The sequence below is a fragment of the Pocillopora verrucosa genome, chromosome 7 (genome assembly GCF_036669915.1).
Source record: "Pocillopora verrucosa isolate sample1 chromosome 7, ASM3666991v2, whole genome shotgun sequence".
Classification (NCBI taxonomy): domain Eukaryota; kingdom Metazoa; phylum Cnidaria; class Anthozoa; order Scleractinia; family Pocilloporidae; genus Pocillopora; species Pocillopora verrucosa.
The window spans coordinates 1,902,729-1,919,597 of record NC_089318.1 but is presented as its reverse complement, the minus strand read 5'-3'; the positions used below and the strand labels follow the sequence as shown (position 1 = coordinate 1,919,597).

Here is a 16,869-nt window from a genome sequence, read left to right as displayed (position 1 = left end):
ATGAAGAACATTCATAGACCTTCGGAAGCATATATGCATTTATCAATTTTCAATTTATTTATCTAATAATTTATCAATTTATTGAATTTACTCGTTCATTTAACTATTTTCGGCAGGACATAGGCGAAAAAAGAGCATATTTTTTATGGCAGTTAATTTACCGATTTTTTTATTTATTTACATTTCAATTTTAGGGTCAGCAAATTGTCAAATATACCATGAAGTGTTTCTCGCGATGCCTGGCCCATCTACAGAAGCGAAGCTCGATTATTTTGATCCCCGTGGCGATGTTGACTTTCATTAACCTTCTATGTGCGTGGAAAGATATATATCGGCAAGACGAGGAGTTCGAAAATAACAAACAGCACGTTGCTTTTCTAACAAAAACAAAGAGCTTAGATAACACGATTCTGATGAACACTCGGCAATTCTTCAAAAAGGCGTCTAAAGATGCGCGTTATTTTATCGTTAGGAGACGGAAAAGACTGAGAAAACGAAAGAGACAAAGACAAAGACAAAAAGCGATTCATCACAAAATATCAAAGTCACAAACAATGAAATATTTTAAATCAGTGCATAAAATGGTAGTATCGATGAAGCGAAATGGCTCCCGGGTTGGTAGAAAGAAGAAGGTCTATTCCACAAAAGCCAATAAGTTATTAGGCCAACCGGAAGTGAAACCAAAGGTGAGCGAGGTGAGCATGGAGCTATCATTTGGAGTTCATATCAAAAGCAAAGGGCATCCGTGACTCTCATGATGCATGCTCTTTAATACTCGTGCTGACCTGATTCTTGATGTTGTTCTCTAAGGACCGTTGAGTTGCTAGATAATTAAAGTTATCACCGCTAAAGTTAAGTTTTCTCGTATATTAAAGGCAAATGACCCGACAATACAGGCAGAACATGATCATGCGCACGCCGGTTTGTCTAAATTCACGCTGAAGGATTATGTTGAGGTAAGTCATTTTACTGCTGAGGACTCTATGATGGAAGGGACAGGAATGGTCACCCACTGCAAACAACAAAGACTGGCTTGGTTCCAGAATTATTTGACTCCCAAAAGAAAACAAAACAACCTTCGAGATGTCGATGGAAACAAATAGCCGGATGATGAAATACACGTTGTGGTCTTGTCCTGAACTTCCTATGCAAGACCAAACTAGACAAGAATCCTTGCTCGTTCATCAGTTTCTGTCTGAGAACGCAGGTCGTAGGAGCTGATGATCGATACGCTAATTCTGGAGAATATCTGCATGATAGGAATGAATAGCTATAACTTGATAACTAAAGCATATACAGCCACTGCATGAGGAAGGTAAAGGTTCAGCCCGATTAAATTCGTTTGGCAGCTTCTCACACTATTTCCAGCAGGTCTAATTCCATGAAATAGAGAGGTACTCCAATGAATTTTAACACATTATTTGTTTCATTTGTCTGTCTTACCATCAGTTGCACAATACAACAGCTGAAGTGAAAAACACAGAGGTTGATGTTCAAGTATTCCAATCCGAATTCGAAGCTGTAAAATCTTGCAGGCTCGTAGGAGAACAGTGTCAAGCAATCTCAAAACTAAACAACATCACAGCTATTTACTCTTTCCCAACGACCTCCAAGATTATCATTTCTTCTGATGGGAACTCCACTTTGTATGTGAAAGCTGCATTTATAAACAAGCTTGGTGAGTGTGGTGAATAGCATAGCTTGAGTACAAATGATCATTCATAGCCTAGGTTATCTATCGCTAAGGAGCTAGCATACATCCATGTCTCTCGTTCGCGACAAATGAAAATGTAACTATAATTGTGTTTGTTCACAACGCTAAAAATATCGTTAAGTTGCCATGCAACTGCCGCAAAAATGCCAATTACTCAGTTACAAGTGACATCTGCAACTGCGTCAAAATACGGTGCGCAACCCAAATTGACAGGAAAAAATAACCAGTCGCAGTTTCACTTCTGTGACATACAACGGAAGTGTATAACACATGCTGATGGGTTTTTCTTTCATATCTTCGTATCTTCTCAAAATTCCATCAGTTTACGAAACGATGCAACAGGACCAAACAGCTGTTCCATGAAGGCTAAAAAAAATTACGAGTCATATAAAAATCATGGTCTGACGCAAAAAACACTTTTTGATCGCTGTTTAGTCTTTGTAGGACTTATAGCTCATCAAGAAATAGTGTTTCGACCCGCTTTTCTTTTCCCTCGCATCCTGCGAGGGAAATGCCTTATGATAGCATTTAAAAGATTATTTCTCGTAATATGCAGAATTCTCTACGAGTGGATTGTCGTGCGGTCTGGGTCACTCTGAGATGCAGTCGTTCAATTCAACAGAGGAACAAGGCTGCAGAATTCCAGATATTAACCCTTTTGACAAGAATGCTATGTCTTATTTCATTACAATGGCGCCCATGACTTGTGAGCTTAAAGCAACGTTGTTTACTAGATACCTGGATGGGTATTTGAAGGTTGCCAACAGTCACGATAGAGGTAATGATAATGATCGGAAGTTTTTGGTTTTTTCCTGATCATCGTAACCTAAAAATGTAATAGCTGTAATCTCGATCAGACAAATTGTGTGAAAGAATTCGCCCAAAGATCCCATTATGACCTTAGTCCTTCAAATTGGGTCTCAGCACTCCATTTTCTCTTTCAGAGTTGGATATGACATGAATATAAGCTTAAGTAATGTCGAGTTGTTACATTGCATTGGGAAGGGGAGGAGAAGGAGACTCGAAAACCACACTTTCAATTTCAAATAAGAATCGAATGTAACCAAGGTAACGCAAGAATCGTCTCATTCTATTTATCGACTGGTCTTTAACTGTGCCACAAACCTTTCAAGTAGACAAATCAGATTAAAAGTAAAGTCGGTTAAATTAATAGCCTTATTTATTGCCTTATTTGGCACATGATGCTTTTCCTTTTCCTGATTTCATAGTTACTGTGATTACTCTAAGATTACTTAACCAAGATTCGATCGAAATGCGGACTATTTCTTAAAAATAACGTTGCTGACATTTTTTATTTACAGGAGCACCTTTGAGGAGTATTTCAGTTCAAACTATCCACAGAAAAAACGCCTCTGATTCGGGGTTCACTTTGGGAGAACCGACTCTTTTAAAGTACAAAGGCCCAACTTTGAAACTAGAACACGACTTTCTACAAATCAATGCCGAGTTCTCCAATGGAATGATTCAAAAGGATTTTCATGCACAAGTAGTCCCGAAACGAGAGGTCTTGCAACGAAATGCTCTACAGGAAACTGGTTTACCTTTCAATGTCATAATCCTAGCATTAGATCAGACATCACAGGCAACTTTCCAACGTCTCTTACCAGATTCGTTCAAGTTTCTTCGTGATGAGCTCCAGTCCTTTATATTTGAGGGATTTTCTCTTGTGGGAGAGGCGACCACACCCCAAATCACAGCGCTATTTACTGGCAAGACTGTGGAGGAGAACTGTAAATTGCATGAAGCACGGATTGGATTTGACGGCGCCAAGACTTTAGACGGGTGGCCATTTATTTTCAACACCTTTAAGGAGCATGGATATGCTACGATGTTTAGCGAAGATGCACCATCAATTGGTAAGGCATATTTGTATCTTTTCACAATTTTTTGTGATTGGATTTTGTTTTTCACATGAAAAGGTTGCGGCGTGAAGATATTGCTCACTTCCGATCCATTTATAAATTAAGGCGATTGGTAGAGTGATTCAAAAATGTCTGCCTGGAATGAATAACCAAGGATTAATCGATTTCCTTGAAAAGTCAAAAGTGTTCCTGGTTCCTGTTGAGGTAAACAGAGGATTTAAGAGGGATTTGATCAAGTTACCTTAAAGTCTTAAAAATCACTCTCGAACTACCGGAGCGAACAAAATCCAATCTACATTAATCGGGCTTGTCCGGCCCTCCCACACAGTCATGAAGTACATTGCATTTTCCAGCGCTCGACACTTTGTGTAACATAGAAGTAACCTTTCCTCTTATCAATATATTCCAATATATTACATTCTGCCTTTCAGCAACTTTCAATATGAGACTCAAAGGTTTCAACAAACAACCCGCAGATCACTACGCGCGTCCCTTTTGGTCAGCGGTACCGCACAACTCTGACAGTGGACTTCATCCATTCTGTATCAATGCACAACCGCAGCACGTTATTCAGCTTGAATATCTGAAAAGCCTGTTCAGAGCTTATCCCCAGACGCTTAAGTTTGGATTCACCTTCGTGAGCAGTTTGTGCCATCATGAATCGATCATGCCACTTGGATCAGCCGCTAAAGACTTTGTTACATTTTTCCAGGCCATACGTGAATCTGGATTTTTGAATAACACGATTTTTGTTGTCATGGGAGACCACGGGGCGAGAACGGGGGAGTTCCGATCCACAATTCAGGGGAAACTGGAGGAGCGTTTGCCACTACTATCCATTACACTTCCTTCTAAATTCCGTTTAAAGTATCCAGAACTTGTGCAGAATCTCAAGCTCAATACAAAAGTTATTACTTCACCTTTAGATCTACACGCAACCTTTATGCACGTGTTAAAATACCCTGCCGACCCATCAAATTCTGAGCTTACCCGAGGGACAAGCCTCTTTTCAGCGATCCCTCGAAATCGAACATGCCAAGATGCTTTGATTCCCGAGTACTTTTGCCCTTGTGTCCGGTGGTTGCCTATAAATACCAGTCATGCGCACGTTCGCATAAGTGCAATGCGCGCCGCTGACTACATAAATAATTTGCTTGTGGAAGTTGGTGATCTTTGCGAGAAACTATCAGTGAATGACATAATAAGCGCATGGCAGGAAATGTCCAGCATTAAAGTACAAACTTTTAATGGCATTGAGAACGGGATGGGTTTAGGATTTGGTAAAGCAAATTTTGAATCTACGTCGACACCCAGTGAGTGCACCTACCAACTTAGATTTCGAACAAAGCCGGGCAATGGAGAATTTGAGGTATCGGTTAAAATTATTGAGGGGAAATTTATCGTGAACGGGCACATCAGCCGTATTAATATCTATGGTTCCCAACCCAACTGCATCAAGGCTTCATATCCGCATCTTAGAAAATATTGTTACTGCAGCCACCAAGGCTGAGGGCTTGTCTCCCTGCATGTGATGATTGTAACTTGCATTTCACAAGCTGCTCACTCTGTATATGTTTTGATAGATAGCACACGAGATGCATAGCGCCGAGAAATCCATTGTTTTTCAGAATATGAAGAGACTGTTTAGCGTAAAAATGCACTTTGAACTGATGCTACATGTGTTTCTTGATGCTTATTTCCGCAGTTACTCAACACTCCGTCGGAATAAAATAAGTAAAAAAAGTCAGTTACTCTAGCCCTTGTTTATTTAAATGAACATCACAATGTACTTGGTACCAATTGAACGATATTCCTTTGGCACAGAAAGATGTACGGAAATTTTTAAAGTAGAATAAAAATGAGAGGCCAAGTTTCATTTATCTAAGTTAGCCGAGGTTAATTAAGACTAAGAAATCACTCCAATAAAAGGAAGCTTACCACCGATCTATTCAGTGTAAGCTGTTGTTTTGATGTAATGTATGCATTCATTTTCCAAAGTTATTTAAAGGGATTTAATGGATTTCGGAAATCGTACGTTTCATGCATATGTTTGATTGAAATTGACTATTATATCACAATAGAGTAACTTAGTATTGATATTGTTATTACTGTTAACTCCCCCTATATTTGGATGGAACACCTGCAATGAATACTGTGTGAAGCACTAGAAAAAAAAGCCCCTTAACTCAATGTTCATTACACATTCAGTGGCAAATTGCCCTTCTAAGTAAGTACCTGCTTTGATATTTTCTCTATGACGCTGAAATATTTCTGGATTAATGTATCATTAGCCTCAGGTAAAGAAAGTTTCATTCTTTATTGTTGGTTACGTAACTTAATTTTCTGCTGCTTTACCATTGCCAGAAAAGTCGAATTGATAAACACACTTGAAAAGTGACACTTAGAATTGAGTTGTCTGAGTATTCATGTTCTAAGAAATATGGGAGGGGTTTAAATCATCTCATAGAATAAACCCTTTTCGAATTTACAAGCTATTTTATATATAGTTACAATCAAACCTTTCCGAAGATTATTCTTGAAGTTTTCTCCGACTTGAAACATTTAAATTTCGGTTCAGTTTTGCACACTTGTACGGTTTCAGTTTACGAAACTGTATTGTATGTGAGTCAAAGATTACAGTAGATGCGAATTCAGGTTCCGTTTTCTTCTCGTACAACACCGATCGAAAATTTTCAAAATTGGTCACCTTTCGCGTAAAATTTCGTTACCTTTGATCCCGAACTCGTTTCAGTTTTGTGAATTTTGTACGATTGTATGACAACTGTAACAGGTATGTAAATGAGTCTAAGATCTTAGCAGATGTGAATTCAATCATTCCTCCTTCGATCATCCTTCTTCCTTATCCTGCTTCGCTTATCCTTCCTAATTTTTATTCCTGCTTCATACTTCATCTTCCATCCATCTTTCATCTCATAATGATCCTGCACTGTTTATCTTTCCTCCGTCTTTCTTCTTCCTCCATTCTCCATCCGTCATCGATCGATCATACTTCATGATAATCGTTCCTCCATTGCTCATCTTTCATCTTTGATCCAGCATTATTAATCCTTCCCCATTTTCCTCCTACTTCATGCACCATACTTTTTAAGCTGTTTTTTTTTTATCACTTTATACTTGAAATCAGTTTTGACACCTCTTCCTTATACTTTTGCACAGATCTTTGCACATTTGAACTTGACGCTAAGCTATGGTCGAAGCAGGGAGTATTGTGCTTTGGTCTGCACTCCTAGTACTGATCGTCGTTAATATTATGGGAAATTCTCTTGTCTGCTGGATTATAAGGAAAAATCGAGAAATGAGGTATAGTCATGTCATGGTTGCACAGAGTTGTCTTCTCTGTTCTGGCCTAATGTTCCTTTTCTAATATTATGGCTATATCAATCCCACAGGACCCATCTAAATTACTTAATCGTTAACCTAGCAGTAGCGGACATGATGTACGCGATTTTTATGGCACCAGTGTTCTTTGTCAAGTTTGCTGGTGTGCATCCGGATGGGATAGTTGGCTTAGTTCTATGCAAACTTGTGACAGGAGGAAATTTGTCATGGTTCGGAGCTGCTTCCTCGGTTGTCACACTGGTCGCCATCGCCGTTGAACGACACAACGCTGTGTTGTATCCCTTCAGCAACAGAGGAGCACTGAACACGTTTAAATTGAAGGTATGGGATTACATGTTTCGAAATTTAAGATAATTAAGGATGGAAGTGTTAGACATCCTTTTTAGCAGACTATACCAGGCCTTTTTTTGTCTTTCGTGGATTTCAGGAAGATTAAATTTCTAGTGTTTGCCTTATCTACGAAGATCGGTCAAGCAACTTATGACCTTTTGTTGAATTTTCTCGTTTATCGATGAGAAACACGATTATTTGTTCTGTTGTGATACTGAAAATGACATCAATTTAGCATTGCTGAAAAACTTGATAAACTTGCTGTAATTTGCAGTATAATGTCGTGCGTTTTTAAGACAAGCTATTTCCTATAGAGAATAGGGAACCACTTCCCACGCAATGGACACTACACACATTGTATGAAGTCTTCTGTGTTGTTACATAAGCTTTTGGAGCCCTCAAACATTAACATACGACTTCAAGGATATAGGTTAATATATGAGACACTCTGGAGTATTTTGTTTTTGACTGCAATTTACCCAGGCTCTATGAGAGCAGTTTGAGGTTCAATATTGTGGTAGAGGGTATAATAGAGAACAAAGTATACATAAAATTCTACTGTTTTGCATTTCGAATCGTGCCAATGATAAAGGCTTTTCTTTTGAGCTAAACGCTATCATTCGAAATGCGACACTCGCTGAAAAGGCTCAGGTAACGAAATTAATGGTAGAGAAGATATTATGATACAACTTCACGAGGTGACTATGGTGTACATATTTGCAAACAGGTGATCATTGCCAGTTCTTGGATTTTCTCGACCTTTTTCAACATCCCATCGTTCCTGGCAGTCCGCCTTAATGAGACTGCAAACGAATGCGCAGAGCATTTCCCAAGAGAGTGGATGGCAAAAGCCATGACCTGGTTGTGGTTTCTTTTGACGGCTCTTTTCACTGCGTTGATGGCTTCTCTGTACTCTAGAGTTGTGTATAACCTATGGATCAAGGGCAATGAAAAAGATCAGCTTACCCAGCAGCAAATGGTAACAGTAAAATAAATGATATATTGACCTGCGGATGATATACAAGTAGAGAAACGATCTTCGCAGATAGCTGCAATTAGAGCAATTAATTGCAAGAAAAAATTCAGGCTTCGACGGAATTCGAACCCGCGTGCCTTCCAGATGTTAGTTTGGTGTATTTCCCAACTGAAAAATAAAGCCAAATGATGGGACCGAGGCAAATGTAAGTAGGTTATGTAATTGCAACAATTGCAGTCTGAAAAACTTTGCTTCTGTTGTCAGCCAAAATGATAGGAGCGAGACTCTAAGGGTATTTAGCATTATGACATGTATAGCTTCCAGAAATGAAGCAGATCTCAGCCTGAATTATCCGCTTTCTTCTTGCCTTTTCCTTTCTTCTCTTGTTTGGATCGACACAAAGTGGAGGGCGATATGAGTTTGACATGTGCATTGATCCATGTTATCAATGAAACCCAAATCTATGCTTTATTGACAGATTGTGATGAGGGTGAGAAAGCGGGTCACTTCGATGGTGGTTACTGTCAGTGCTCTATTTAGCACATGTTGGTGCGCATCTGGTGCCATTTACATTGTGTCATACACTAACTATGCATCCATCGACTATAACACCGACTATTTGCCAATTTCTTACATAACCGTCATGTTCAACTCCGCCGTCAACCCGTTTACTTACGCTCTGTTAAACAGACGATTCAGGAGGAAAATAAAGATGAAGTTTTTTTCTGGATGTTTCTCTTCATCCACGGTCAAACCCAACGCCGGCAGAGAGTCATGCATCACCGAGACCACGACAACACATTTTGGAGCCTTGAGTCACTTCGTGGTTGTCAAACGATGATACGAGGCTGAACTAACTGGGGATCGAGATTGATCCAACAGAGTTCAGAATCAGCGCAGTCAAACGTCACGCATACGCAGATGGGTAAATTTTGGCCAGCCACGCACCCATACTGCAAAAATCTCAGAGGGAAACGAAAATTTGCAGAGAAAAGTAAAACTTTCATAGAAATCTGCAAATGGAAACGAAAGCAAAGTGAGAAAAACTAGAGATTTTTTAACACAAACATCGTCGCATTGTGGGCGTATTGTTTAGCCTTAGTTGTTATGGGCTTTTAAAACACTTTGACTTATCAGCTTGTGTGGCTCTATATAACTCTTGTTAGATGACAAAGTTCTGAAAGCCCCAAAGCCAATCTCGTACTCTGAGGTCTTGCATACGGCAAACGTTTCCTGCTCGCGTGGGATTAGGGGATAGTGTGACCTTTAGGAACGAGATTTCCTAAAAGTAAGGTGTCGTACCACCACATAAGCGTTTTAATCAGTCAGCACATGCGCAGACGTTTGACCGTTTTGTGTCAGGGACATTAATCTAAGTATGTTCTTTATTTTTGTTACATGAATCCAATTTTAATGTTGGTCGGTCTAATAAAACTGAAGTTATTTGATCAAATGTAATTTAGTCATTTTAATGAAATAGATTTTTTGCTTGGCTAAAAGCCTTTAAATAAAGTAAAATGAAGTAGTTCCTTTTCCAAAATATGACCGCGGTGCAAGGGGCAACAGGGAAGGGGGGGCTGATGCTGAGGGCGTGTAAAAATATCCAGAAGAACACTAAATTACAGACACTTGATGCCGTTTCCATTGTTTAGATGCTGATAAACACGTGCTATCTTATCTGTGTAACCACTTTAGCTGTAGTGAATTTATTTTCCTTCACTGCACTGATATTAGCGAGAAATAAACCAAAAATCCAACAAATTGGGCTTAAATTTCTAAGTCAACCTGTTGTGGTGTAAGATTAAAAAAGAAACTTTCGAAAATTTTAATAAATAGTCGCCACTTACATCAGTTCGTCTTGCCTTTATGCTAAATTCGCGTCTACTTTGCCGCTGAGAGGTGAAACCCTTGCAATTCTTAAAGAGAAGCGTGTTAAACACTTTTCCGAGAAAGTAGGACATACCAGCTTTGAACAAAGCATCATGAAAATATTAGTCTCCCTATTTTCTCTCTGCTCGTGAGTTTTCAAATCCTACCACCATTTATTTCACGGCCCATTGCTTTATCGATTAATTGCCTTACTGTCTGTCTTCCACATTTTTTCTTCCTTTTGACGGTCATATTGGGGAATGCAAATTTTTTTTGACTTAAGAATTAGATGAGAGTAAACAGCGATCGAAATATCTTTCTCAAGTGAAGAAAATAATTTTGAAAATGGGGAGTTAATATACTCTTTAAAGTTGGCATTGTACAGTAAAATAACTCACTTATTATTAAATTTTTATGTTACTTAGAGCTGAGCCATTTTCTTTCAACTGATATGTCAGTTACAGTGTACGAATCGAAGAATCTTAATTTCCTCACTTATAGATGTTAAAGCAGATCCACCGACCGTCTGCCGCAAAATGACACTCAAAGACTGTTGTTGGTAAGCACGTTAATGGTGCTATTTAAAAATAGCTCCCTAAAAGGGCCGCGAAAATAATTTGGAGGCGAAAAAATAGGGTTTTTTTAAATGAAAATGAGACAAATTATGAAAATCGTCGTCGTAACAAAAGCTTGTGCGCTGCTAGTGACGTCACCACTTTCGTGGATTATTATGGGATGCGCAAGTTAAGTTATACGATTTAAACACAAACATCACTTCCCAGCGGATACTGCGACATGAATCGGCCTGGTAAAAACAACGGTATATACGCGGCCGAAACGATCCTGAAGCGAAGAGTTCGTGAGGTATTTCGAAGAGACAATATTCTTGGTATTGCTGTCGATTTCTTGGTCAAATCTTGCCATTAACAAATCGTTGTCTTGTAGGGAAAAGTCGAATACTTTATCAAATGGAAAGGATATTCACAGAAGTAAGCATCGTGTCGTTCACGTGCATAAATTTAATATTCCTTAATATTCTTTCGCGTTAGTTGAGCTGTTGACGGTTTTGCCTTTGAAATTCAATTAGGTACAACACATGGGAACCAGAGGAAAATGTCTTAGATCCACGATTACTGAGGGCTTTTCGACAACGATTAACAGCGAGGTAAAATAACGATCGAGTGTTGACAAATATTATACGCGTTCAGACTCGCTTGATTCTTGCTCGCTTCGAGGCATTCATGTGTGCAAATTATAATTTTAGAGGAAACCCAAATGCTTCTGTAACCAAGAGCTTGCTTAAAATGTTTACTCTGGTGGCGTCAGAGGATTGCAGGAACTTCGGATTGGATTGTTTTAGTACGGAAGAAAGGCAATGTTTGTGAAATTTGTAACCAAGTAAGACTAAAATCAACTCGAGTGTAGATTTCATTTTTAGCACTGAGTCACACTCTGAATGATCGCTTTTATGTCATAAATGTTCCTGTTTTTGTTGTTTTATTAGAAAGGGAAAGTTTAAAGGCAAGAAAAAGAAAATGCTTGTGTCTGAGGAAAACGTAAGTATCGAAACTCTGTCTTTATCTTACCTTATGTCTGAGGCGAATATTTTTATTTCCGTAGTATTGGAAACGGACAACCGTAGGACAACCGTAGGAAAACCACCCTTGGATTTCGATAGCTTTTTTTTCTATTCTAATTAAAAACATCTTATAGCGATGAAAAGATAGGTTTGTTAAAAAAATAGCATCTCTGAAATCCTCATCTTTCGATCTGCAAAGCTTTGAGTGTTTGAAAATGAAAACATTGCCATTTTTAGTTTCATTTTGTTTCCTTTGACATTTAATACTGTCCATGTTTTTGCAATTAATAAATTTCCATCAAATCAGTGTCTGTGCTAAAACGTTTTGGACATTCAATACTATCGAAAGAGGTCGGCAAACGTGTCCAAGACCGATCCAAAGTAAGCTGACGGACCAAATATTTTTAAAATTCAGATTTACAAGTGATCGTCAAAAAAATTTTGTATTGGAGTTTATTTCGTATGTATAGGCAGTGTTGTCGATTTTCTTTGTGGTAAGATCCAGTATCATATTTTTAGGATAATTTTGTTAGCAGCTCTAGGGCCGACAATTCCTGAATTTTTTCTGAATTCTTGATGAAATTTTTTCGATGCTTACTATTCGTCTGCGTGTGCGTTCGAAACCGAAATGTTTATTTTTTGTCACGAATGCAAATGATATTGACAAGTTTTCGTTTCTTGAATTTTCCAGCCGGAAGAGCCAGACAGTTCTTCTGTGGATGTTGAAAACGTCACCAGCGTCAATGATCATGAAAGTGATAGCGAAATTGATGAATCGTCTCGCGAGGTTGATCCGCCGCCCACGAAGCGACGACGGCGTCGGAAAAAACGAAACTTACCGAAGGTAAACGAAAGTACTGGCGAAGCTGTTCCGTCTCTTGAGGTTGAAACCACAGTCCCTCTCGCTGAAACCGAAGTAGGTGAAAAAACTGCAGAGGTCGAAATTACGGAATCCGAAGAAAAATTTCCTGATAAAGCGAGTGAAGACAAAACTGCTGAGTCGAATTCGAATATCGAAGAAACTCCCTTGAAAGAAATTGCACCGTCCACCTCCGTTGTGAGTGAATTAGACACCACTCCTTGCAACGCTGGTTGTAGTAGCAGCTCAAAGACAGACGTACTCGAAACTCCACTACCTGAAAAACCTCCGGTGATCGAGAGAGACAATCAACCCAAACCGAGCACCGCTGATGTCCCCACGGTATCCACCAGCCCCCCTTCGTCATCGCGACACGAAGTTCCGCCCCCAGCAGCCCCCACGGAAATGAAAAACACCCCGGTGATACCGCGGTACTCGCGATTTGAATTTTTAGCAAACAGCATGATTATCACAGATGTGACAACAGAAAGAGGAACAGTGACAGTAAAGGAATGTTCTGCTTATGAGGGGTTTTATGGCCCCGAACCGGACCGATCAGGCTAAAACGAACCCGAGGGAATCGAATGAAAGGGAACAAAAAAAAAAAAGAAATGTTTTAGTGCAGTTGAGTCTTGGTAACGGGAACCGTTAAAGAGGATCATTAAAGGTTCGAGGTACAGAAAGAGGGGCAGACGTGATTGAAATGCCTACCAAATTAGTGAGGAAGACAAGGTTTTCGTCACATGATCGGTATAAAACTGATGAAAAGTGTTTTTAATCAGTTTCATTACAAAGACACGTTTGAAAGGTACAGAAAGAGGGGCAGAAGTGATTGAAATGTCTACCAAATTAGAGAAGACAAGGTTTTCGTAACATGATCGGTATAAAACCGATTAAAAGTGTTTTTAATCAGGTTCATTACAAAGACACGTTTAAAAACGTAAGGAAATAAGCTAACAAAACGAGCTGACTTGAATCGAATACTGTAGCGCACTCTAACTTAGAGGTTCGAGACATTGAGGGCAAAGTTGTAAAGAAAGTGACCTGCAAAACAGTGATTTTTCAGTTAACGTGTATTAAGGGTACGGGTTACCAAGAGTCGACTGCACAAAGGAAGGATTAAATGTAGTTAAGCATTTCCTTTATTTATTCGTTGTGCATGAAAGCCATATTTACATTTGAACATAAAATTGTTGACAATGAAACCCGCATCGAAAAGAGATTCTTTTACTGTAGGTAGAAACTTAAATTAAAAGCAGACGTTATAATGCGGATAAGCAATAAATTATGAAAAAAGAAGAAGGATTTGTCTCAAGGATATTACCGGGAGATTCTTGGTTTGTAAGTTATGCAAATTATTAAACAATACGAAGAGAGTAGAAATTCTGCTGACTGCCGAGCACTTATTCTATACCTGTCAAACAATGTCAAGAAAAAACCTTACGCCATTCAGGGGAACGGTGCTTGGGTGACACGTTTGACCAATCAGTGTTGTCAGTGTATCAGGCGCTTGATTTGAACGGGCGCGCGTGACCTAGATACACAACGGGGGTAAGTCTCTAAGGAAACTAGTGCTGCGTCAGTGGGAGAGTGTAACAAGGCAATTTGGAATTATCAACCTCGTTGATCACGTAAATTGGCCACCGTAAAGAGTTTTAAAGCTGACGTTTCGAAGATTAGTCCTTCTGACGAAGGGATAATGCCCGAGACGTTAACGTTGAAATTCTTTACGGTGAGCAATGTGCGTTATCGACTCAGTTGATAATACCAAATTACTTTCTTAGACTGATACACGCGAGCGAGGAGTCACCGGTATGAGTTTTACTTACTTTTCACTTAGGTTCTTTACTGCGCAAGCTACCCAACGGCCAGAGAGGATGGTTCGAAGACGTCACCATTTAACTGGTCGCTTAAGGTCGCATTTTAAGGATCTTGCAACAGGACGAGAAGAGTAACTTGCGACACGCCGTGTCGTGTGCTCGGAGCATTCATGCCCACTCTTTTGAATGTTCCGGGTTAGAACCAATTATAATGATATTATGGTTAGTTTCTGTCGTGACTTCCTGGCACTTCAAAGGTTTGTCTGACATTAGCTCTTTGGATCAATTTTTCTTATAACATCCGTTTTATGTGCCACTATGTTTGATTGGAAAACAAAAATATCAATAGACATTTTAAGAGTATTTTTCTATGACAATAGACAGTTGAAGGGGTTAATTAAAAATTGACGATAGAACCTCGAGATATATGATTCAGTTAATATCAAGGTCTTTGTTTCAAGTTGAGCTTGATTCTGTTCATTCAGTGTTTGAAAGATTTTTGGCTCTTCGTGCAACCATTCAAGAGCCGTCACTGAAATCCTTGGCAAATTGTCATGTAAATGAAATAAGTCACTTTATTTGATTTCAATCTTTTGTGATGACAAGTGTAGCCACAACGTTAATTGTTCTTTGCGTCGCCATGTGGAAATATGGGATTAAAACAAACAATTTTGTGGGCACTGATTGTTTAAGTACAGTGTTTGCATATGGCTTAATTACAAAAAAAGTACGCGATCATAACTTAACATAGTGGAAAATTACGCTTCTAGCTCACAAGGCTTCTTGTTTGGTTACAATGAAGCTGGTTAAGACATGGTAATAGAAAGCTTTTAAGACAATATCTCGTACACACAATGAGTTTTGCTTTTTTCAGAGGTGAGGACATATTTCCCAGAGGTCAGCTTAAAGTTGCTCCGTATCTACGTAATTATGCGAAACCATCGGTGCGTCGTGAAGAAGATTCTACTACAGAATACAACGATTTGAATACTGGTTTGGACGGTACCATCCAGGGACGCTCATTTGGAAAATCTGATAACCCTTCTTTGGTCAGTAACCCAGAAAACATAAAACCTCCCCTGGAGTCAGGAGATGTGAGTGTTAGGACACAGGAATATCTACAAAAGCCCGTTGCATTTGAAAAGACAAATATGAATAGAGGCCATTTAAATGATTTGCACCGTTCAATTCAAAATCGATTAACTGGCTCTGGTTTCGAAACTTTTGAGCCGCATCCTTTGGCTGGAATGCAGTGTACGGGACATCGAATGAGTTTGGCTGAATCTCAACAAAATCTACCGAAACGAGGTAGTGTTTCTTCCTCAGGAGATGAAACAGCTAAAGCCGCTGAGAGTTTTAAGTCCGAACAACTGGTTAGCAACGGAATCAACCAAACAACTTCACACTCTGTCTCTTTGAATAAGCTTTATTCGTGTCTAAAGAGGATGAAATGCCGAAGAAACGAGGTAGGGCAATACGAAGATCTTGCAACGATTTCCATGAACGGTCGTGAACCCAGTCTTAATAAAAGTTATTTCCAAAGAGTCCTCGCGTCAAACAACGCGAATACCGCGAAAACACGCAGTGAACAAGAAGAAATATTTTTGCTTTTCGGTGGAAAATCAAAGCCCGTACGCTTTCAAATCAATCCCGAAGGGCTCAACTTGTTGGAAAGGGAGTGGCGCATTGAACTGAAGTCAAGAGATTCTATATTTTGTAATTCGGACGAGGAAGGTTTACAACTTTTGCAGAAGTTTCGAGCGCGGTTCAGAACCAACCCGAGGACAAATGTACCGGATCGGAGAACACCAATGTTACCAATACCTTGGGCTCGACATGTTGTACATAAAGGACGAAGTCTGAGCCCAGAGGAAAAAGAGCAACTAAAAGAAGATGAAAGCGGACGAAAGCTTTCAATTCACGTCTATCTACCTAATGCAGGTTGGGATGTACAAGGGAAAAACTCTACACCAACGACTCCAATGTCTTCTCCTTCCAGATAACGGGACTCAACTTGTACCAAACTAAATATACATAAAAAAAACCAAAAGAAGGGAAAAATGGATACAGCGCTATATTTTATTGTTACTTCCTTACGAACGTCTTTAGGTGGCCATTTTACTTAATTCAAGCAAATTTTCAGCAGGTGCCGGTAGTGTTCACTTTGCGCTGATTGTTTGTAACATGTAAATTTTTGCTAACACATCCTGTTTGCACTGGCACTCAAAAAGCTGGTACAAACACAACAAAAGATATATTGTCAAATCCTTTTGTCGGAAGGAAAAGTTGATGCATGGTGTAAATTAATCTAAAATTAAATCAAAATCAATTAAATTTCTTAAAGCTGAGTTAATTGATTTTCGTTTGACAAGGCAGTGAGCACGCGTGAGTGAAACGTGTGCGTCTGCTGTTTGCTGCAAGTTTGAAATTTTCCAACGGGATTTTCAAAACCAGAAAAGAAACGTCCTATCCCTTCTTA

General features: G+C 39.2%; 4 protein-coding genes across 5 annotated transcripts; all 4 read left to right on the top strand.

The window, feature by feature from the left end:
- Positions 1 to 2,379: 2,379 nt before the first annotated feature.
- Positions 2,380 to 5,289, top strand: LOC131782270 (uncharacterized). Its single transcript, XM_059099003.2, has 3 exons — positions 2,380 to 2,492; positions 3,037 to 3,591; positions 4,029 to 5,289. The coding sequence occupies exons 1-3, from the start codon at positions 2,387 to 2,389 to the stop codon at positions 5,105 to 5,107; spliced, it is 1,740 nt and encodes a 579-aa protein (XP_058954986.2). The 5' UTR covers positions 2,380 to 2,386; the 3' UTR covers positions 5,108 to 5,289.
- Positions 5,290 to 6,805: 1,516 nt separating this feature from the next.
- Positions 6,806 to 9,104, top strand: LOC131782193 (G-protein coupled receptor 83-like). The gene is made up of 4 exons (XM_059098907.2): positions 6,806 to 6,918; positions 7,008 to 7,278; positions 8,015 to 8,266; positions 8,742 to 9,104. Exons 1-4 carry the CDS (start codon positions 6,806 to 6,808, stop codon positions 9,102 to 9,104), a joined length of 999 nt encoding a protein of 332 aa, XP_058954890.2.
- Positions 9,105 to 10,882: 1,778 nt separating this feature from the next.
- Positions 10,883 to 13,960, top strand: LOC131782229 (chromo domain-containing protein cec-1-like). The gene is made up of 5 exons (XM_059098942.2): positions 10,883 to 10,996; positions 11,078 to 11,121; positions 11,220 to 11,297; positions 11,637 to 11,688; positions 12,403 to 13,960. The coding sequence occupies exons 1-5, from the start codon at positions 10,928 to 10,930 to the stop codon at positions 13,132 to 13,134; spliced, it is 975 nt and encodes a 324-aa protein (XP_058954925.2). The 5' UTR covers positions 10,883 to 10,927; the 3' UTR covers positions 13,135 to 13,960.
- Positions 13,961 to 14,004: 44 nt separating this feature from the next.
- On the top strand, positions 14,005 to 16,845 carry LOC131782245 (uncharacterized). 2 transcript variants are annotated; one of them, XM_059098966.2, is made up of 2 exons: positions 14,005 to 14,647; positions 15,265 to 16,845. In XM_059098966.2, the coding sequence occupies exons 1-2, from the start codon at positions 14,577 to 14,579 to the stop codon at positions 16,391 to 16,393; spliced, it is 1,200 nt and encodes a 399-aa protein (XP_058954949.2). In that variant the 5' UTR covers positions 14,005 to 14,576; the 3' UTR covers positions 16,394 to 16,845. The 2 variants fall into 2 exon arrangements, with proteins under 2 accessions (XP_058954949.2, XP_058954950.2); XM_059098967.2 differs by lacking the exon at positions 14,005 to 14,647 and having other exon boundaries at positions 15,129 to 16,845.
- Positions 16,846 to 16,869: the final 24 nt, after the last annotated feature.

Bases quoted from the DNA above. Each gene is read 5' to 3' on its own strand.
- LOC131782270 (XM_059099003.2), top strand. From the start codon at position 2,387: ATGTCTTATTTCATTACAATGGCGCCCATGACTTGTGAGCTTAAAGCA. The intron at 2,493-3,036 runs GTAATGATAATG...TTTTATTTACAG, and splicing joins TGCCAACAGTCACGATAGAG to GAGCACCTTTGAGGAGTATT. The intron at 3,592-4,028 runs GTAAGGCATATT...TCTGCCTTTCAG, and splicing joins CGAAGATGCACCATCAATTG to CAACTTTCAATATGAGACTC.
- LOC131782193 (XM_059098907.2), top strand. From the start codon at position 6,806: ATGGTCGAAGCAGGGAGTATTGTGCTTTGGTCTGCACTCCTAGTACTG. The intron at 7,279-8,014 runs GTATGGGATTAC...ATTTGCAAACAG, and splicing joins TGAACACGTTTAAATTGAAG to GTGATCATTGCCAGTTCTTG. The intron at 8,267-8,741 runs GTAACAGTAAAA...CTTTATTGACAG, and splicing joins AGCTTACCCAGCAGCAAATG to ATTGTGATGAGGGTGAGAAA.
- LOC131782229 (XM_059098942.2), top strand. From the start codon at position 10,928: ATGAATCGGCCTGGTAAAAACAACGGTATATACGCGGCCGAAACGATC. The intron at 10,997-11,077 runs GTATTTCGAAGA...GTTGTCTTGTAG, and splicing joins TGAAGCGAAGAGTTCGTGAG to GGAAAAGTCGAATACTTTAT. The intron at 11,298-11,636 runs GTAAAATAACGA...TTGTTTTATTAG, and splicing joins CGACAACGATTAACAGCGAG to AAAGGGAAAGTTTAAAGGCA.
- LOC131782245 (XM_059098966.2), top strand. From the start codon at position 14,577: ATGTTCCGGGTTAGAACCAATTATAATGATATTATGGTTAGTTTCTGT. The intron at 14,648-15,264 runs GTTTGTCTGACA...TGCTTTTTTCAG, and splicing joins GACTTCCTGGCACTTCAAAG to AGGTGAGGACATATTTCCCA.